General features: G+C 40.4%; 1 protein-coding gene across 2 annotated transcripts in view; it reads left to right on the forward strand.

Moving 5' to 3' along the window:
- Window positions 1–22,812, forward strand: part of PDGFD (platelet derived growth factor D) — a 278,537-nt gene that overhangs the window by 245,802 nt on the left and 9,923 nt on the right. For both annotated transcript variants that reach the window (XM_005215730.5, NM_001083706.1), the window contains 1 exon segment: window positions 19,598–19,812. In XM_005215730.5, the coding sequence (XP_005215787.1) occupies window positions 19,598–19,812 (215 nt within the window).

The raw sequence follows: 22,812 nt of genomic DNA on the forward strand, positions 1-22,812 counted from the left end.
AAGCTATTAAAAATAGGATGCTGCATCTGGGTAATATGTTTTTAGGATGTGAGTGTTTATTTGAATGTTTAACTCAAATTAGTAGAGAAATAGTTTGTAATTACCTCTTATTGAATAAAAGTATAATTTCTAGTCTGTTATGTTCTTGCTTCATTTGATAAGATTTGTTATTATTAACATTTTTGGAAGTCTTATAAGGCTGACTTGCATCACAGATGTAAAGATATTTAATACAGTATACCCTATTTCTTTGTAGTAACAGAGGTCCTTTTAAAGAGAAGGGATAGATTGCCCACTCCAGAATTATTGAGCTTCCCTGGTGGCTCAGATGGTAAAGAATCCACCTACAGTGCGGGAGACCTGGATTCAATCCCTGGGTTGGGAAGATCCCCTGGAGAAGGGAAAGGCTACCTACGCCAGTATTCTGTCCTGGAAAATTCCATGTACAGAGGAGCCTAGCAAACCACAATCCATGGGGTTGCAAAGAGTGGGACACGACTGAGCAACTTTCACTTTCAGGAATTGTGAACCTGGGCCCTTTTACAGATAATGTTTGTGCTGGTGAGGGCAATCTGTTAGAACATGTAGGCTGAAGCAACTAATTAGTTAACTCCTGCCTAAATCTGCTACTTATGGCTTAGGTCATAATCTTATATACTTAAATTGCACAGCTAAGTGGGGACAACAGAGTCACTGGTGGCCCTGATGTTATGGAAATACGCTGTATGCCTGTGTGAGTGCTAAGTCACTTTAGTCGCGTCTGACTCTTTGCGACACTATGGGCTGTAGCCCACCAGGCTCCTCTGTCCATGGGATTCTCCGGACAAGAATACTGCAGTAGGTTGCCATTTCCTTCTCCAGGGGATCTTCCCAACCCAGGGATGGAACCCAAGTCTCTTGCACCTCCTCCATTGGCAGGCAGGTTCTTTACCACTAGCACCGCCTAGGATGTCACATGCAGGACAGTGTAACTCTCAAATCAGATTTCCTCAGTGCTCACTTTGTATCCAACACAAAAAAGAAAATGCTTTTTTATAAGGCATTGCTGTCTTTGGATCTCTATTAGGTCAACTTGAAAGAAAATAAAATATTCATGATGCTTTGAGAACCCCAGAAAAAAATATTAAAATGGCATTAGACAAAGAAATGATAAAACTTGACTATATCTTCAAGTATCTTAACCATGACAGCTATTTGAGAGTCAGCCCTACTTGACACCTATTTTTTTGAAATACTAAAATTTAAAAATCACCTAGATTCATTACTTATTTTTCCCCAGATATTATGTTGAGTTAGAGGCAAGGCATCTTGGTTCAAATCCTAACCCTGCCACTTACAAGTTTTGTGATTATTTTCAGCTAATCATTGATTGTTCCTGAGCCTCAGTTTCCTCATTGGCAATGTGGGTATGATAATACCTACTTTCAGGAATTGTTAGAAGTGCCATCCAAAGCACCTGACATATAGTACTTGCTCAAGAGATGTTAGCCAGCTGTAGTTACCGAGATTTCTGAAATGACTGCTTCACTTCCTTGATGGAGTCTTTATTGTCCCTTGTTTTCTCTCCGTGAAGCCCACCACTCCAGACTTCTCAAGTTTGGAGTACATGAGATGCTACAGCATTTATTTGTCCAACTACTGCATTGCTGTTGCATCTCTGTAATTTCTCTAAGAGGGCTTCCCTGGTGACTCAGATAATCTGCCTGCAATGCAGGAGACCTGGTTTGATCCCTCAGTTGGGAAGGTTCCCTGGAGAAGGGAATGTCAGCCTACGCCAGTATTCTTGCCTGGAGAATCCCATGGACAGAGGAGCCTGGTGGGCTACAGTCCATGGGGTCGCAAAGAGTTAGATATGACTGAGCAATGTGAGATCCTAGGACCTAAGTGTTTCAACTGTGGCTGAATGTTAAGTCACCTGGGGAACTTTAACAAAATACAGGTGCCTAGTGCTGTCCCAGTCACATGGACTCAGAAACTCTGAGGGCGAGCCTGGGGCACTGATACTATTTTATGGCTCCTAGGAGATTGAGTAGATCCCCTCGGGCCTAGAGTTGGACATAACTGAGTGACTTTCACTTTGAGACAGATCCTCAGAGGCATTCAGGGTTGAGGGATTGTTCATCCTCTATCTTCAGTAAGTTGATACAAATAGAAAGCATCACTACGAACAAAGCTAGTGGAGGTGATGGAATTCCAGTTGAGCTATTCCAAATCCTGAAAGATGATGCTGTGAAAGTGCTGCACTCAATATGCCAGCAAATTTGGAAAACTCAGCAGTGGCCACAGGACTGGAAAAGGTCAGTTTTCATTCCAGTCCCAAATAAGAGCAATGCCAAAGAATGCTCAAACTACCACACAATTGCACTCATCTCACACGCTAGTTAAGTAATGCTCAAAATTCTCCAAGCCAGGCTTCAGCAATATGTGAACTGTGAACTTCCTGATGTTCAAGCTGGTTTTAGAAAAGGCAGAGGAACCAGAGACCAAATTGCCAACATCCGCTGGATCATCGAAAAAGCAAGAGAGTTCCAGAAAAACATCTATTTCTGCTTTATTGACTATGCCAAAGCCTTTGACTGTGTGGATCACAATAAACTGTGGAAAATTCTGAAAGAGATGGGAATACCAGACCACCTGATCTGCCTCTTGAGAAATTTGTATACTGGTCAGGAAGCAACAGTTAGAACTGGACATGGAACAACGGACTGGTTCCAAATAGGAAAAGGAGTACGTCAAGGCTGTATATTGTCACCCTGTTTATTTAACTTATATGCAGAGTACATCATGAGAAACGCTGGACTGGAAGAAACACAAGCTGGAATCAAGATTGCCGGGAGAAATATCAATAACCTCAGATATGCAGATGACACCACCCTTATGGCAGAAAGTGAAGAGGAACTCAAAAGCCTCTTGATGAAGGTGAAAGTGGAGAGTGAAAAAGTTGGCTTAAAGCTTAACATTCAGAAAACGAAGATCATGGCATCTGGTCCCACCACTTCATGAGAAATAGATGGGGAAACAGTGGAAACAGTGTCAGACTTTATTTTTCTGGGCTCCAAAATCACTACAGATGGTGACTGCAGCCATGAAATTAAAAGACACTTGCTCCTTGGAAGGAAAGTTATGACCAACCTAGATAGCATATTCAAAAGCAGAGACATTACTTTGCCAACAAAGGTCCATCTAGTCAAGGCTATGGTTTTCCCTGTGGTCATGTATGGATGTGAGAGTTGGACTGTGAAGAAGGCTGAGCACCGAAGATTTGATGCTTTTGAACTATGGTGTTGGAGAAGACTCTTGAGAGTCCCTTGGACTGCAAAGAGATCCAACCAGTCCATTCTGAAGGAGATCAGCCCTGGGATTTCTTTGGAAGGAATGATGCTAAAGCTGAAACTCCAGTACTTTGGCCACCTCATGGGAAGAGTTGACTCATTGGAAAAGACTCTGATGCTGGGAGGGATTGGGGGCAGGAGGAGAAGGGGAAGACAGAGGATGAGATAGCTGGATGGTATCACTGACTCGATGGACATGAGTCTCAGTGAACTCCGGGAGTTGGTGATGGACAGGGAGGCCTGGTGTGCTGTGATTCATGGGGTCGCAAAGAGTCAGACACGACTGAGCGACTGATCTGATCTGATCTGATCTGCCACATTGGAAAAGACCCTGATGCTGGGAAAGATTGAGAGCAGGAGAAGAAGGGGGTGACAGAGGACAAGATGGTTGGATGGCATCACTGATTTAATGGACATGAGTTTGAGCAAGCTCAGGGAGATAGTTGTGAAGGACAGGGAAGCGGATGTGCTGCAGTCCATGGACTTGAAAAGAGTCAGACATGAGTTAGTGACTAAACAACTATAATAACTGACATATTTTAGCTGTTCAATTAGTGTTTGTGAAATTGGAGATATTAATAATTTAGTATATTTCTAAAATTTATAGAAACCCACCCCATAGAGTTAGGCTTGTGCCTTTCTTAAGAATGCCTTTGGTTACTGAAATAACCTTGCTAAAGTATTCAAGGCAACATTCTGCTGATTTCTGACAAAGTAAACATTTATCTCCCCTGTTGGCTTAGATTCCATTTCTCAATCTCTTATTTAAAATGGCTCTAAGGCAGATCTGTACCCTTTCACTGAACGCTGGCAAGTCACTGTTGTCTCTACACTTGTGTAACTGTGCTGATCTAATTGTTTATCATTCCCCCGATGCTGAACCACCTGCATGTATCACAGAAGCAAAGGAAGTCACGTTTAATATTTCAGCTGTTATTGTAGGCTTTTGCTACTTAAAAATATAAATCCATGGTTTTTATCCTGATGTATAAGAAATGGGATAGTGAATAAATGAGTGAAAACCAAAAAATGGTTATAGATGATAGAGGTCCATTAGATGTCAAATAAAATATGAACTTCATAGGATTTCTAAAACGTTTTCTATCAGTATTTGTTGCTGTTCTTTAGTCACTGAGTCATGTCTGACCCTTTGCGACCCCCATGAACTTTAGCCTGCCTGCCTCCTCTGTCCGTGGGATTTCTCAAGCAAGAATGCTGGAGTGGGTTGCCATTCCCTTCTCCATGGGCTCTTCCTGACCCAGGGATTGAGCCTGCATCTGCTGTATTGGCAGGCTGATTCTTTACCACTGAGCCACCTGGGAAGCCCTTATAATAATCTTTTAATGATGTTATGTAGAAACAAATTTGCCACATGTGAATATCTATTGAGCATCCTTTTTTCTGATTTGCCCAGACTGATCAAAAGTGGAATTTTTCATGATATCAAATTTTTCATGATATCAAATCTAAATTTTTCATGATATCAAAGAACAAGATTCTAAAATTGAATGTGAATATATAGATCACAAAATTATATAAACACTAAAATAAAATATAAATACACTAGGTGAAGAACTTGTAAAGTAGAAAAGAGTTAATATATTTAAATTAAATTTTATGCTTTGCTTCTACTGTTATTTGAAGGGAGATTAGGTGACAGTGATGTTTTACTTCTCCTTAAGAAGAGACTTGAAAATGGGAAGTTAAAAGTTTATTAAGGATATTAAAAGTTTAGAGAGAAGAGGGAGGGAAAGGAGACATAACACCGCCAAGTACTGAAGCCAGAATTTCAGTGCATAAGGTCCACTTTTTTTCAAATTCACAAGTAATAGATAAGCAAAAACTTGTCTATAAAAGCTTCTGGACTGATGATATTAGGACAAGTTAATATATACAACTTTCAGTTTCCTAGGGGGTAATGGAGAAAAGGGTAGCATGGATAATTGATATCTGTAAATAACTAGAGTTCCAAAACCCAATTTTTGCCAATAATTTCAACCCTAAAGCTGCTCAAAGTTGTAAAATAAGTCATTTGAAATTCAAGTTGCATTTATTTCTTCTGATGAACATGCTAACAACATAGCAAATTTGCACATAATTAGGTAAAAAATTATATGGATGTTCTACAAACCATGCAATTACTCTCTGAATCCTTGCATAACCACTATGTGCCTATACTTGTGTTCAGTCACAAGTCATGTTCAACTCCTTGTGACCCCATGGACTAGAGCCAGCCAGGCTCCTTTGTCCATGGGATTTCCCAGACAAGAATGCTGGAGCGGGTTGCCATTTTCTTCTCCAGGGGACCTTCCCAATCCAGGGATCAACCATATCTCCTGCATTTGCAAGTGGATTCTTTACCACTGAGCCACCAGGGAAGTCAAGGAAGTATGACCACTGAAGTTAACAGAAATTATAATATGATTCCTTAAAAAAAAAAAAGTCTTTTGAGTTTATGGGCAGTGTATTTACTCAAGTATATAGCACAAAATCTGACATCTCAACATGGAAAAACTGTTGGTCTTAAATTCTACTAGACTGGGCATTGAGAAGTGACTTATGGGAATTAACAATGTGAGATCCATTTTTTTTTTTTTTAACTTATTCCAGGAGAGCATGACTTTCCTGAATTATGGTGTGTTTGTGTGGCTGAGCTGGTAAAGAATCTGCCTGCAGTGTGGGAGACCTGGGTTCAATCCCTGGGTTGGGAAGATCCCCTGGAGGAGGGAAAGGCTACCCACTCCAGTATTTTGGCCTGGAGAATTCCATGGACTGTGTAGTCCATGAGGTCGCAAAGAGTCGGACACAACTGAGCAAATTTCTCTTTCACTTTTGCCATAGAAAACCCAATAGTAAGAGGGAAACCTATTTTAATAGCTTGTGTTGTGATTGAAATATGGATATAATTGTTGAGGCATTCCAACTTAGTAGTTCTGAACAACAATAATGCTTGACAAAAATACATTTTCCCCAAAGATTTGCCATTTATTGATACATGAGCTGAATTTGATGTGCATGCCTCTTTAAAAATCAGTAAGTTAATATTGAGTGAATCAAGCATACTAATATTAAATTGATTCCAGATGACACAGTTTGAAATATATGATTTTCACAGATTCTAAATGGTTAGATGTTGTAACTCTGGGACAGTTACCAACCCATTCCCCAGGATCTTATATCAATTCTGTGATTTCTTACATGATGTTATTTTTCTATAAGATCTAAAACACTCTTTAATATTAAAACAATTTATTGGTAAATAACTGGCATAAGAAGCTGAGGACTAAATTAAATAGATATGTTTCATATAAAATGTTAGAACTGGCTCTGAATTCTTTTAGATGCAAATATCTTTTATTTTTAAATTAGTCACTTAGTGTTATTTTTTGTCATGCCCTTGCATACTGACTAGAAAGAGGTAACTCGCTCTTCCAAAAATGATTCAGAATGTAGGAAATAATTTCAGTGTATTAAGATATGAACGTATTTTTAAAATGAGCTAGTCAATGTAAATCAAATGCTTACACCTTTCTCTTTGCCTGTTTAATATCTGAGTAAGAATTTGCAGAAAGTCCTTGACTCTATGGATGAATTGGGTAAGGCAGTCTTGAGATGTCATCCGTCTGCAACTATCTATAGGTAAATTAAACAGGGGTACAGAGACATTAAATCAAATGGACTTTTCCTAATTTCTTATGTTCAATAAGGGCTAACTTCTTTGAGTTTCCTGAACAATGTGGTATGTACCAAGTAAAAGCTTCTTTTTATCAATATTAAAATTGTTTACCATAAATTTGATAGAAATAGAGCAAAAAGAAAGAATGTGATAGTGGGAAGAGAACGGACTTTGGAGTTAAGTAAACTTACAAAAAAATTCTAAATCAGTTCCTGATAGTAGCCTTGGAGAAGTTATATGCAGACCTCGGCGTTTAGTAAAATAGCTAATTACAACCCCTTTGCAAAGTTGTATTAGGCTTAATAATAGCAGTGTATCCAACTCCTAGTAGTCCCTCAATAAATGCTGGCTACTATTATTATTTGAATACAAAACTCTGCATAGAACCAAGACATTTCTGTGGACTCTGTTCTCTTCCCTGTATGGCTTTAAAAGTCTGGAGAGCCTCCTATGGACTATCCAAATATTGTCATATTTAAGTATCTGTATAATTGGTACACTCATTAAAATTTTACAAAATAAATTCCAACTACTCAACTTTTCTATGATACTATTTACTGAGAAATTTCTGACCCCATTTTGCTTTTTAGACGTTTCCTCTTGAAAGCTTAGTTTTAGGCTTTACCCACTGTCTATAACCCATATGATTTGAAGTATCTAGATGCCCCACTCACTCAGTTTGCCTGCAACCATTAATAAAAATCATATTGTCATATATAGTGTTGCATGCGTCTACGAGGGCACACACATAAAAGTTTGAAGAAAATCTCAGCACAGGATCAAGGACTTTTTTTGCTTGTTTATTCTCTTTGTGCCAGCGCAACCTCTGCTTTTCTCCAATAATGGTTGTCTATCTTTGTGGATATCCTAAGCCCACTTTCATTATCAAACATTCCTCACGTCTAAGCATATGACTTAAGTGCAAACTGATTGGAAAATCCATTTCACAGTAGAAAACCATAGGTAACTTTCAATGTCCTGGTGGACAAATGTGCCTTTCCCACAACGGTCACTCTTGGTACTCTGAGTGGGTTTGCCTTGTGGTCCCTATACCAATTTTTACCTGCACGGCCTTGAGGAACCCAGCAGCATCCTTGTGCTCAGTGCACTGATGGACTTAAGGAGACAGCTCACCCTTCCTAGAACTCATGCTCATGCGGAAACTGCTTGAGCTGGGAGATCTGGCTAGCTAAGTGTCTTTAATTGCAAAGGACGGTGCTTCAGTGCTATGTCTCATTGAATTAAACAAAACACACATCATCATTGCTTTCTGACATTGACATCAAAGTGAGCATGATCTTCCTTTCCTTCAGTTCAGTTCAGTTCAGTCACTCAGTGGTGTCCGACTCTTTGTGACCCCATGAATCACAGAACGCCAGGCCTCCCTGTCCATCACCAACTCTGGAGTTCACTCAAACTCATGTCCATTGAGTCAGTGATGCCATCCAGCCATCTCATCCTCTGTTGTCCCCTTTTCCTCCTGCTCCCAATCTCTCCCAGCAGCAGAGTCCTTTCCAATGAGTCAACTCTTCACATGAGGTGGCCAAAGTACTGGAGTTACAACTTTACCATCATTCCTTTCAAAGAACACACAGGACTGATCTCCCTTAGAATGGACTGGTTGGATCTCCTTACAGTCCAAGGGACTCTCAAGAGTCTTCTCCAACACTGCAGTTCAAAAGCATCAGTTCTTTGGCGCTCAGCTTTCTTCACAGTCCAGCTCTCACATCCATACATGACCACTAGAAAAACCAAGCCTTGATTAGACAGATGTTTGTTGGCAAAGTAATGTCTGTACTTTTGAATATGCTGTCTAGGTTGGTCATAACTTTCCTTCCAAGAAGTAAGTGTCTTTTAATTTCATGGCTGCAGTCACCATCTGCAGTGATTTTGGAGCCCAGAAAAATAAAGTCTGACACTGTTTCCACTGTTTCCCCATCCATTTCCCAATAAGTGATGGGACCAGATGCCATGATCTTTGTTTTCTGAATGTTGAGCTTTAAGCCAACTTTTTAATTCTCTTTAACTTTCATCAAGAGGCTTTTGAGTTCCTCTTCACTTTCTGCCATAAGGGTGGTGTCATCTGCATATCTGAGGTTATTGATATTTCTCCCAGCAATCTTGATTCCAGCTTGTGCTTCTTCCAGCCCAGCATTTCTCATGATGTACTCTGCATATAAGTTAAATAAACAGGGTGACAATATACAGCCTTGACATACATACTCCTTTTCCTATTTGGAACCAGTCTGTTGTTCCATGTCCAGTTCTAACTGTTGCTTCCTGACCTGCATATAAGTTTGCCAAGAAGCAGCTCAGGTGGTCTGGTATTCCCATCTATTTCACAACTTTCCACAGTTTATTGTGATCCACACAGTCAAAGGCTTTGGCATAGTTAATAAAGCAAAAATAGATGTTTTTCTGAAACTCTCTTGCTTTTTCGATGATCCAGCAGATGTTGGCAATTTGATCCCTTGTTCCTCTGCCTTTTCTAAAACCAGCTTGAACATCTGGAAGTTCATAGTTCACATATTGCTGAAGCCTGACTTGGAGAATTTTGAGCATTACTTAACTAGCGTGTGAGATGAGTGCAATTGTGTGGTAGTTTGAGCATTCTTTGGTATTGCCTTTCTTTGGGATTGGAATGAAAACTGACCTAGTCCTACGGCCACTGCTGAGTTTTCCAAATTTTCTGGTATATTGAGTGCAGCACTTTCACAGCATCATCTTTCAGGATTTGAAAGAGCTCAACTGGAATTCCATCACCTCCACTAGCTTTGTTCGTAGTGATGCTTTCTAAGGCCCACTTGACTTCACATTCCATGATGTCTGGCTCTATGTCAGTGATCATACCATTGTGATTATCTTGGTAGTGAAGATCTTTTTTGTACAGTTCTTCTGTGTATTCTTGCCACCTCTTCTTAATCTCTTCTGCTTCTGTTAGGTCCATACAATTTCTGTCCTTTATTGAGCCCATTTTTGCATTAAATGTTCCCTTGGTGTCTCTAATTTTCTTGAAGAGATCTCTAGTCTTTCCCATTCTGTTGTTTTCCTCTATTTCTTTGCATTGATCGCTGAAGAAGGCTTTCTTTTCTCTTCTTGCTATTCTTTGGAACTGCATTCAGATATTTATATCTTTCCTTTTCTCCTTTGCTTTTGGCTTCTCTTCTTTTCACAGCTATTTGTAAGGCCTCCCCAGACAGCCATTTTGCTTTTTTGCATTTCTTTCCCATGGAGATGGTCGTGATCCCTGTCTCCTGTACAATGTCATGAACCTCCGTCCATAGGTCATCAGGTACTCTCTATCGGATCTAGTCCCTTAAATCTATTTCTCACTTCCACTGTATAATCAAAAGGGATTTGATTTAGGTCATACCTGAATGGTCTAGTGATTTTCCCTACTTTCTTCAATTTAAGTCTGAATTTGGCAATAAGGAGTTCATGACCTGAGCCACAGTCAGCTCCCGGTCTTGTTTTTGTTGACTGTATATAGCTTCTCGATCTTTGGCCGCAAAGAATATAATCACTCTGATTTCGGTGTTGACCATCTGGTGATGTCCATTTGTAGAGTCTTCTCTTGTGTTGTTGGAAGAGGGTGTTTGCTATGACCAGTGCATTTTCTTGGCAAAACTCTATTAGCCTTTGCCCTGTATTCCAAGGCCAAATTTGCCTGTTACTCCAGGTGTTTCTTGACTTCCTACTTTTGCATTCCAGTCCCCTGTAATAAAAAGGACATCTTTTTTGGGTGTTAGTTCTAAAATGTCTTGTAGGTGTTCATAGAACCATTCAACTTCAGCTTTTTCAGCATTACTGTTTGGGGCATAGACTTGGATTACTGTGATATTGAATGGTTTGCCTTGGAAACAAACAGAGATCAGTCTGTCAGTTTTGAGATTGCATCCAAGTACTGCATTTTGGATTCTTTTGTTGACCATGATGGCTACTCCATGTCTTCTGAGGGATTCCTGCCCGCAGTAGTAGATATAATGGTCATCTGAGTTAAATTCACCCATTCCAGTCCATTTTAGTTTGCTGATTCCTAGAATGTCTATGTTCACTCTTGCCATCTCCTGTTTGACTACTTCCAGTTTGCCTTGATTCATGGACCTGACATTCCAGGTTCCTATGCAATATTGCTCTTTACAGCATCGGACCTTGCTTCTTTCACCAGTCACATCCACAACTGGGTATTGTTTTTGCTTTGGCTCCGTCCCTTCATTCTTTCTGGAGTTATTTCTCCACTGATCTCAAGTAGCATATTGGGCACCTACTGACCTGGGGAGTTTCTCTTTCAGTATCCTATCATTTTGCCTTTTCATACTGTTCTTGGAGTTCTCAAGGCAAGAATACTGAAGTAGTTTGCCATTCCCTTCTCCAGTGGACCATATGCTGTCAGATCTCTCCACCATGCCCACCCACCTTGGGTGGCCCCACACAGCATGGCTTAGTTTCATTGAGTTAGTCAAGGCTGTGTTCCTAGTGTGATTAGATTGACTAGTTTTCTGTGATTATGGTTTCAGTATGTCTGCCCTCTGATGCCCTCTTGCAACACCTACCGTCTTACTTGGTTTTCTCTTACCTTGGACATGGAGTATCTCTTCACAGCTGCTCCAGCAAAGCACAGCCACTGCTCCTTACCTTAGATGAGGGGTATGTCCTCACTGCTGCCCCTCCTGACCTTGAATGTGGAGTAGCTCCTCTTGGCCTTCCTGCACCCACACAGCCACTGCTCCTTGGACGTGGGGTAGCTTCCTTTCCTTAGCGATCACCAGTTGCAGAATCTTGACTACTTCTGGTTTTAGGTGATTCTGTTCTTTATTTCATTGATCTGTTTTACTCATTTCGACATTAAAGTGAAGCATACCTACTGGGAACTGAGGGTTTGGACTGCAGTTCAGACCCTTTTAACTTGTTCAAGCTTAATGAATTTCTTGGCAGGAGAGTACTGTTATTCCATTTTATCTAATAAAAGAAAGAAATGCAGAAAGGTTTACTGACAGCTATAAAATAAAGAGCCATGACATGAACCTGGATGTGTTGACTGTGAGGTCAGTGCTGTAAGGGACCCAGTGGTGCTTAAAACTCAGAGACTCATAGTTTAGTAAATGAGAGAAAGACAAACATTTAAAGGACTCCTTGATTCTTATTCATCTCCTGACCTTGTTCTTATTTTCCATTTTATAGATATATTTTATACACCCCCTCTAGAGTTCAGAGAATTGCCTTATGACAGTGTCAGCTGCTTTCATGCCTAATCCAATACCTTGTAGATATCCATGTGTTCACCCATTCATTTTCCAGCCTATATTTGTCAAATGTCTACTATACCCAGTGGCTGTAGGCAAGTCACTCAACTCCTCTGCATCTCAGTTTCCATATCCATCAGATGGGAAAAGTAGTCTTTAAGATGAAGTTTTGTTATGAGAATTCCATGAGACTTAACTTTGTAAAAGCATCTCACATAGTACCCGGCATATAGTAGCTGCTCAATAAATTTCCATTCACTCACTGCTTAACAATGTTTTTAAACCCTGACAATTAGGAATTGTCTGACTGGGAATATTTTACTATGATTTAGGTTAATTTCTATAAATACAAGTGGTGAATGTTTCCATTCTTGAGAAGTTAAACCAGCAAATGGAGTCATGAGATTCATGATTTTAAGTTTAAAATACCCTGATATTCCCTCATTAAAAGTTATAAAATAATTGTTCTTTCCAGACTCATTTGCACTTGAAAACTGGGTTGAAATGTGGACACAGTCTTCACAATTAAGTGCTAATTCATAGAAGTGGGAATCTGAAAATCACAGTGAGGTTGTAATGCTCATAAAGATGAATAGATGCCTCCTAGGAAATTTGTGAACCTTAAAGAAGGCTGAGAGCCCCTAGTTTCTTGGTATAAAAATACTGCAATTATTCATCCACTCCCCTTACCTCCCACCCTTACCTAAAGCACTATAAATCTGGTCTTGTAATCTCGAAGTCAAGTTTATAGCACTTTATGTAGCAGGCTGTGGGACTATCACCCATTTGGCAAAAGACATATTCCTGAGCACCTTGAGATGTATATCAGAGAGCCAGCCTCCTGGATGCCATCCTTCACCCCATGTAAAAGATGTGGAAAAGCTTCTAGAGCCCGTGGGTCTTGGTGCCAACCTTCATGCATCACAGTTTATCTGTCATTGAGCTGGTTCTAGAATCCTAGCTTTTCAGTTCTAACCCAACGTAATTTGATTCATTTAGTCATTACAGAGTACCTATGCCTTATAAAGAAAACTTGGATTGATTAGTAGGTCTATAAATGGCCTAACCATTTTCTAATTTTGGCTTTAAGTTGATTGGTATCCCACAGAAGATAGATGTTTAAAGAAAATCAGAAATGTTTGCCTAGGTAAGCCATAGTGATTCCTGTTGTTTTTTATTGGATTTAATTATTTCACATATCCTGAAATGGCACATACTCTAAGACTACCAAAAAATGTATTCTTTTTAGTACTATGCAGCTTCTAATTGTTGAAACTAAACAGTTTTAGGAGTGGTGCACTTAATTGACCTACATATAGTTCTAAGACCACTAATGGCAAAGCACTGTGAGAGGGGAGATTAAACGATGATTAACTCTGATTCCAAGAACCTTATGGTTTAGTGGACGAGAAACACCTAAATAAAGAAAAGGATATCCATTCACCTGACACTGGACATCTAGATGGCTTCCATGTCCTAGCTAGTGTAAACAGTGCTGCAGTGAACATATAAGGAAGTTGTGGTACATATACACAATAAAATATTACTCAGCTTATAAAAAGGAACACATGTGAGTCAGTTCTAATGAGGCGGATGAAATTGGAGCCTATTATACAGAGTGAAGTAAGTCAGAAAGAAAAACACAAATACTGTATATTAACACATATATATGAAATTTAGAAAGACAGTAGAAATGATCCTATATGCAAGGCAGCAAAAGAGACACAGATGTAAAGAACAGACTTTTGGACTATGTGGGTGAAGGCGAGGGTGGGATGATTTGAGAGAATAGCACCGAAACAAGTATTACCATATATAAAATAGATGACCAGTGCCAAGTTCAGTGCATGAGGAAGGGCACTCAAAGCAATCTTTTGGGACAACCCAGAGGGATGGGATGAGGAGGGAGGTGGGAGGGAGGTTCAGGATTGGGGACACATGTGCACCTGTGGCTGATTCATGTTGATGTGTGGCAAAACCCGTCAAAATATTGTAAAGCAATTAGTCTCCAATTAAAATAAATTAATTTTAAAAAGAAAAGGATAAAGCAAGTTCTACAAAGTAAGTACTACAATAGAAGGCAGAGAATGTGAGGTGAGTATTTAGTGAAGGGGTTAGAGAAGATGTAGGGTGAATGTGCCTCTTGACTTAGAAGATCAAAATGACGCAGTGGCCTGAGATGCCCAAGAAGGTAAACTAGATTGATAAAAGCTTGAAGTTAGAAAAGCATGGCCCTCCTTCAGGCACTTGATCTTTGAGCGCCAGTGCCATGTGCTGAATCTGCAGGAACAGAGGCTGCCTGCTAGGAGAATCCTTAAAGGATTTCAGCACTGCGAAGGCCTTAACTGGATTATACTAAAATGATTACTTGCAGAAGAGCATGGCAACCCCCTCCAATATTCTTGCCTGGAGAATCCCACGGACAGAGGAGCCTGGCGGGCTACAGTCCATAGGGTTGCAAAGAGTTGGTCACAACTGAACTGACGTAGCATGCATGTATATAAAATGATTACTGGCTAACTCCAAGAATATGTAGAAGTTTAACTGGAGAATAGCAAGAATATTCAAGACTGGTGACACACATGACAGGATAAAGATTGATGAATTGATGAGGGAACAGCATAATAAACTTGGTACCCAGAAGAGACTGACTCAAGGAAGTTCAATCACTCCAGTCATGCCCGACTCTTTGTGACCCCATGGACTGCAGCATGCCAGGCTTCCCTGTCCATCACCAACTCCCTGAGCTTGTTCAAACTCATGTCCATCAAGTCGATGATGCCATCCAACCATCTCACCCTCTATCTCCCTCTTCTCCTTCTGGCTTCGATCTTTCCCACCATCAGGGTCTTTTTCAGTGAGCCACCTGTTCGCATAAGGTGCTATTTTGCAGTACTAAAGGAAAATACTAGGTTCTGTGCAGTTATCTGCTTTATTAGCAAGACTATGGTCAGCGTGTACTCTTTTGGTAGAATCTGATAGATGAATGTCTGTGCACAGAAGTACATGCTTGGATGTATGTAATTGACAACATCTTAAAAGTGACAGGTCAGTGTCTGGCAATGCACCTAGGAAGCCAGGTCCTTGACAACAAGTAGACCTCTAGTAGGAAAGCTCCAGCAGGGCTCATAGAATCTGCTCGCTGTACCCTTCTTCAAATCTTCAGACTGGAGCTTCAAAGTGCAAGAGTGATGAAAAGGCTAGATTCACACTCTGGCTCTTCTACTGACTGGGTGTGTAGTTGTGGACAAATGTTTTCCCTTCCCTCTCAGAGGCTCAATTGTCTCAAGTGTAAATATAAGGGTAACAATAGTATGTAATTCATAGCATTGATGGGGATTTCATGCAACCGTATTCATGAAGAACTTCTATATTACCTGATACTTGGGATGGCCAATATCAAAAAGAACAGGCTGACTCTCCTTCCTCCCGAATCTGAGCCTTCATAGACTAGAAACTGATAAGGGTGTGCATTCAACAATATCCCATTGCTTTACACATCCCTGTCCCAGGGCTCAGATCGCAGAGCTCATCCCACAGCCCAGGAGCCTCTGTGACTAGGCTGCACTCTGAGGCCAGCACAGAGGGAAAATGGTGCTTCCCACGGCTGGGTGCAATGGCCCACATTGGATTCCTGTGTCCGGAGGAAGGCTTTGACAACACCGGAGCCCTGTCAGCCTTTACAGCAGATTGTGGGTGCAGAACACAAAAATGGAAATGACGTCAAAGATCCATGAGAAGGCAGGACTCAAATTCAAAAGGACAGCGAAAGAGGGATGATGACATTATGTACAGCTGAGTGAAATAAGGGCAATTAGATGAAATTAATGGGTCTTTGAATTAAATTTGGTACATCCTCGCTCTCAGTAAGATTCCACTGTGGAGGCTAAATCGGGAATGGGAAGGGTCGCTCTTCTCCCTGGGTTTGTAACCGCGTGGCCTGCACTCCACCCACCACAGGAGCTCACACCAGAGCCCCCCTCAGACCAGGGCTCCAGAAGCCTTAATTGCCACTCAGTCCCTTGTCTGGCTCCCCGCTCTGCTGCACTGCCTAATCAGTCTTCTTTGACTTGAAATTCAATATCCCCTGCAGAAAGTCTGCAATGGCGCTTTAAAGTTATTTGCATCCACTCTGAGGAATGTTTTTAGTTCTAGTTCTAAATTGAGTGCCTTTGTGGTTTCAATCCCCCCCGATAAGCAGGGCAGCTGGATTCTGCAGCAGTCACACAGGGCCACATAAATAACTGACAGCATCGTAAATCTCTTCATGGCCGGTAGGAAACGGAAGTAACCAGTGTGAGTCAGTAAAACAGTCATAGAACGTGAAGAGTTTTGTTCCAAGACAAGTAAGGCATGCATGCCTATCCTGATTTGTGGAGGGCCCTCTAGGCGATCAGCTGAGTTCCCACTGGAAAGCACGCTATGATTTGGCTTGGACATACTCTGGACATAAGGGTGGAGCCATTCACCACCCCAGTCCTAGTACACCGCCATACAGGACAGCTTAATATCATGCCAGGGAGATCAGTCTTCTCCCTTCAACCCCAGGTTGCCTGCCAGCCCCCCATTCTGCCTGATGTGGTGGTGACCGGGCAGCAAGAGGGAGAATGACTTCAAGCCCAGTTTTCCTACTTAGTATTCACTTTGAGTAAGTAACACACATCTCAAAAGGGTGGGGAGCAGCAATAAATAGTCCTGTGTGTCAGGTGCCTGGCAGAGGACTGGCTGAACCCACCTACATTCAGTCTGTCACTTCCTTCCCACCCTCTTGGCCTACCACGCTTTACTGAACACACTGTATTCAGTGGCTCAGTCATATCCAAGTCTTTGCAACCCTATGGACTGTAGCCCGCCAGGCTCCTCTATCGTGGGATTCTCCAGGCAAGAAGACTGGAGTGGGTTTCCAGGTCCTCCTCCAGGTTATCTTCCCAACCCAGGAGTTGAACCTGAGTCCCTCGATGTCTTCTTGCATTGACAGACAGATTCTTTACCACTGAGCCACCTGGGAAACCTCACACGTTACAATTCCTTCCTGCAAATAGCGCCTCTTGCTCCTAGATGATGGACAAAATATATTCCCAGCAACACAATCAGCAGCTTTGGCCCTCTGCATTAGCCCTGCTGTAGCCCAGTAATGCACAGCCAGCACCAGTATTTATCTCAAGGTGACACTTGTAATGGATGATTGCAGCACTTCTTAATCCATTTATGTAATCCTCTCTGCTTTGCTTGCAGTTATTTTCAGGGTTTTAGCAGCAATGAAATGGTTCCTTTCCCAAGACAGAGTTCATTTAATTTAAAACTGGATTGATTATAGCTAAACTTATGATATGTCTTTGCGAAGGAAGAAAAAAACAGCCATCAATTATGCACAGCAATTATTTAGCATTTATGCAGCTCCCACAGTGTCCTGGGCTCAGCATGTAAGAGGTGGGGTAAAATCCATGCCCTTGAGAATCAAAGGCATGCAGGGCAGAGCATGAGTCCGCTTGCCATTTAATTCCTTATTCAAGGGGGTCATCGACCATATGGCCAGCATTTTAGCTGACTTCATGGGGTTAAGTGGAATCTTCATCCATTTGTGCCTTCTTTCATTTCTGTCTCATTCAGATGCATTCTACTGATAGCACCCTTCGCCTTTGACCTCTATCCCAAAAGAATACTCCTTACTACTCCTCAAGCAGTTTTGGTTTAGGACTAAGACATTTAATGGGGCTAAAATCAGAGTAAGTCTGATGACAATTGCCTGGCATCTGTGGGATTCCTCCTGCAGTCGCCTGACTGGTGACAAGGGAAGTGCATTCAGAAATGGGATGGAACCTGGGAAAAGACAGAGGACTTTCCTCTAACTGCATTCTTGTGAGAAGATAGTCATGTACATGCTCACCCGCTAGAGGATTTGAATGCCAAATAGATGGATGATTAGATGGATTTCGAGACGACGTTAAAATATAATTTATATAGTTATACCTGTGGCAGATTCATTTTGATATATGGCAAAGCCAATACAATATTGTAAAATTAAATAAAATTAAATTAAAAAAAAGAAAAAAATATAATTTATATAGTACAATGATACAAATTTAACTCAAGTAAAATATTAATGATTAAAATCTGAAAATTTAGTGTAATGCTCTTAATTCAAAGAAGTCCTGATAGCCAATCCCCCAGATAATTATTTATATAGAATAATGGCCAAAAGAGAAATAAAAGAGACAGATCTGAAAAAAAAATTTTTTTTAATTATTGACCATTTGACTTTAAAGGGAAAAACTGGAGAAACGGAATCAAGATGAATGATAATACCCAGACTGAATACCAGGCACACTGCATTCAATACTTCAAATATTGCTGAAATAGTCGTTACACTACCTACATTTCATAGATGAAGAAACAGAGTATAGAGGAGTCAAGTAACTTACCAACTAAAAGGAGACATAGCTATGATTTAAATGCTGTTGTAGATTAACTGCAGAGCCCAAGCACTTAACCACTATGCTATACTGCCATCTAGGATGCAATGCACAAATATGCATCATATTCACAACCTCCAAATTCCTTGTCCTTTGATGTTTTGCTTAACCTTGGAGTTACAATGAAGCTAAAACTTTTTATTCATCACATTTACTTGTAGAATTTCACTGTCAGATCAATAAATCAGAATAATTCTCCCTAACGTGTCCCTGGTATAATTCAAATTATATTAAGTAATGGCTTAGAGTCAGGAGTTGTTTAAACTCAAGAAGAGATAGATAGATATATAGATAGATAGATAGATAGATAGATATACACACACACACATTTGCACATGCGCACACACACACACATACATGTTTTTTAAGGTAAAGACAATTATTTTAAATTGCTGAATGTTTCATTTTCTTTCACTGGAACTTTTTTTTTTTTTTTTTTTGCATTAGAAAGGTGCAAGAAAAATTGAACCAAGATTTAGCTAAGTTTTTGAAGGTCTTTTTGTTTTCTCTTTGCTGTTGTTGATTTTTTTCTTTTTTGAAGGGGAAGATAGGATCAAAAGAGAAATTAGATTTTCCACCTTTGGTATTAGGAAAAGGAAATGGCAACCCACTCCAGTATTCTTGCCTAGAAAATCCCATAGAGGAGCCTGGTGGGCTACAGTCAACAGGGTCGCAAAGAGTCGGACATGACTGAGCATGTGACACTCACACTCACCTTTGGTATTTGGGGTAATAGTTGAGGTCCCATGAATAGGGTCAGTCCCTGGGTTAAGGCTGTCCTCACAGAATCTCCCCACCCTGCTCCCAAAATGCATGCTGAGTGTTTATGCCACAGTCGTGCACTGGGTTACCCAATGCGTGTGTTTCTTACAGTTGACCTGGACAGGCTCAATGATGATGTCAAGCGTTACAGCTGCACTCCCAGGAACTACTCCGTCAACTTGAGGGAAGAGCTGAAGCTCACCAACGTGGTCTTCTTTCCTCGCTGCCTGCTTGTACAGCGCTGCGGAGGAAACTGCGGCTGCGGAACTGTCAACTGGAAGTCCTGTGCGTGCAATTCAGGGAAGACTGTGAAAAAGTACCACGAGGTATGCCGTTTTCAGAATTTTTTTGTTGCAGTGCTGTACTTGGTCCGTTAGCAGCTGCAAAAGTCCTGGAATCTCTAAGGTGCTGGGAAACGGGGCCACTGCAGTGTTTGTGCAGGTTTTTCACTGCACAGGAGCACCTCCCAGTGAGATGACTGCGTGATTATACTTGAGCTTAACTTGCAAAGGCAGGTCCCTGGGGCGGGTGTAGGTCCATCCTGAAGTAGGCATTCCTTTTTCTAACCCTTATTCATAATATATATGTGGCTTGACAACAGGCTTGTTAGTATACACAATCAAATGCATGGTGCAATAATTTGAGAGCTTACTTACAGAAATCTAATGGGATTCATTTATAGCATATGACTGCAAATCTAGGTTACTTTAAGAGAATACTAAGAGCTAATCTTCAATTCAGTCAACTCATTGAAAAATGAATCAGGGTAAAAATATCAAAGTATAAATTGTCAGAAAAGATACTTTGTCAGAGACTTTTTCAATCTCTAAATATGGAAATATTATTCTTCCAGAAGTACTAATTTTTCCTAAATATAACTGAGTGCTCTGGGGAATCAGCTCTGAAATTACGCAAAAGTAAACAAAAGTAAACATAGAGATGTAAGAGAAATGAAAATTTAAGGAGAGCAGCAACTTTTAGTGATAATAACAGGAAATACACATAAGCCTTTACAGTGTACCAGACATCATTGTAAGCAATCATTAGCTCACTTGGCAGTTTCTTCACATGTTGTCAGGGGAGTGCTACTTGTATTCCCTTTTTATAGATGAATAAACTGAAGCCTAAGAGAGCAGTGAATTAACCAGTGTGACTCGGTCAGTAACTCAGAGAGATGCGACCTAAACTGATTCACTGTTTCTAAAGTCTATATACTTACCAACGGTAACACTGAGTGCTCTCATTTTAAATATATAGCACATTATTGAAGATTAAAGAAAGAATGCACTTAAGGGGAGTTAGAGCTGCTCTTGACATTGACAGCAACTCTATCACTTCATGATTATGCAAGTCACTAAAGTTTAGAGAGCCAGTTTTCATGTATGTGAAACAGGATTTAAGAAATTATATGATAACCCCATACAGGGTGGCTCTGAGGAATCAAAGCAGTGCATATGAAGTGCATTATGTAAGAGGTAAAATACCATATTGAAATATGTTTACAATATAAAATATGAGCCAAACACTATTGTTAGGAATTATTGTTTGAGCTGTTTTCATCAGTATCCATCAAAACAGAAGAATAGATGGTGCTCCCTAAATAAAATCTCCCACTTTACAGAACCACTTTGTTACCCTGAAAACAATAAAACAATAATCAGTTAAGAGGTAATTACTGAGCTAAATGAAAAGGGATTCGTCATAAGTGGTATTTTCAACATGGGAAAATTAGGAGCTTGGAGGCCACGATAACCCTGCTTACCTCACATAGATGCAGACCCGATTTGAGACCTACATAGAGCATGTTTTTTTAGTAACAAGAATTTCTTACTCCACCTCACATTTTTCAAAGGAAAAAAAAAAAATCTGTTCTCATATCCAGAGAATGCTGTTGTCTGTGTTCATTGTGTTTTATTTTTGTATGACCTGATGAACTCTAGATTGGACTTTGTCCTTTGTGTCTAAGAACCTGAATTTTGTAATGTTGAGTCATACGCTGCGGACAAATGCAGAATGCAATAATTTGGTTTGCGTTAAAATAAGCCAAGAAGTGACAAGATCTTTACCCAGTCTCTACTGTGAGGAAAGCATGTAAATTCAGGCCTTTGATGCTTTATTTTCATCTTGACTCTCCTCTCAGAGAGAAGTTGTAGTTTGATTTTTTTTTAGTTGCTTATTGTGGAAACACAGAGTTAAACACACACCCAAAAGGGCCCTCACCTCCCAGACAGTTAACTCTGAAAGAATCTGAAGGTCCTTTTGTTAGTCTATTGTCTCTCTGCACAGAGGCTGTTACCTATAAATTTCTACTCACCATTAATATCTAGGAGGCAAAGCCCTTGATCTCTTTGTTCAGTCACATGAGTGGGTCTAAAATGTAGAATCTTTTTGAAACTGCTATCTAAAGCATCTCTGTGAAATGTGTCATGATATTTTTACTTCTTGGAGTCTGCTGAGCTCTGTGCAAAACCACTCTGCTGAGTTGTGGACAAAAGGACAACAGAGCATCAGTCACTCCGTCAGTGAGTGCAAACCCGGACCACGTGTGGCTGGCGCGTTTTCCCCAGCATCCTAAAATACCCCTCAAGTATGCCCCAGGCATCACATTGTCCAGTCCCCTGGAAGAGAGCAGGAGACTCGTTCCATCTTCAGAAATAGGGGTTGCTTGGGCTCAGTCTTGTGAGGGAAGAATCCTTGTCTTCTCTTCTGTTAGTTTTGTGCCTGTACTCTTAACTCAGAGAAATGAGAAACTGGTCTCCCCACCTCGTGGTTGTAACTGATGAGATGGGAAATGAGTTTTTATGAGAGATGAGCACCCTTAAGGGGGTCACTAGAACTTGCCACCTAAGCAGGCCTCTATGACTCTCCACAGATATTTCAAGGCTCAACATTTAAGGAATAAAATCCAAGAAATTAAACCGTATAATTATAAAATTATCAATAATTAGAAATTATAAATAAAAGGAAGTTAAGATTGTTGCTCTTTCCCCAGGTCACGTGACTTCTCCTTGTAGAGGTCTGAGCATTTTGCACTGTGCAATAAAAAGCTCCATCTGTACAATTCCCTCTTCTGAAAAGTTTGGAGGTATCCTGCTGAAGTATTTTTCCTCTTTCCTAGCAACCATTCCTTCTCTTGGAATATACAGAATGTAAAAAATACTTTCGGTGGGGATTTTTAAAAAGAGAAAATTCCAGAAAACATACTCTGTAGACAATTAGAGGATGCTATTATTTTAGTTCTTATCTTCCCTTGTTAGTGTATAATGAAGGGATGTTCCCTAGAAATATATTGACCTTTTAGATTAAAACTAACTATTGTATTTTTT

This window comes from Bos taurus, chromosome 15, assembly GCF_002263795.3.
Source record: "Bos taurus isolate L1 Dominette 01449 registration number 42190680 breed Hereford chromosome 15, ARS-UCD2.0, whole genome shotgun sequence".
NCBI classification, from domain to species: domain Eukaryota; kingdom Metazoa; phylum Chordata; class Mammalia; order Artiodactyla; family Bovidae; genus Bos; species Bos taurus.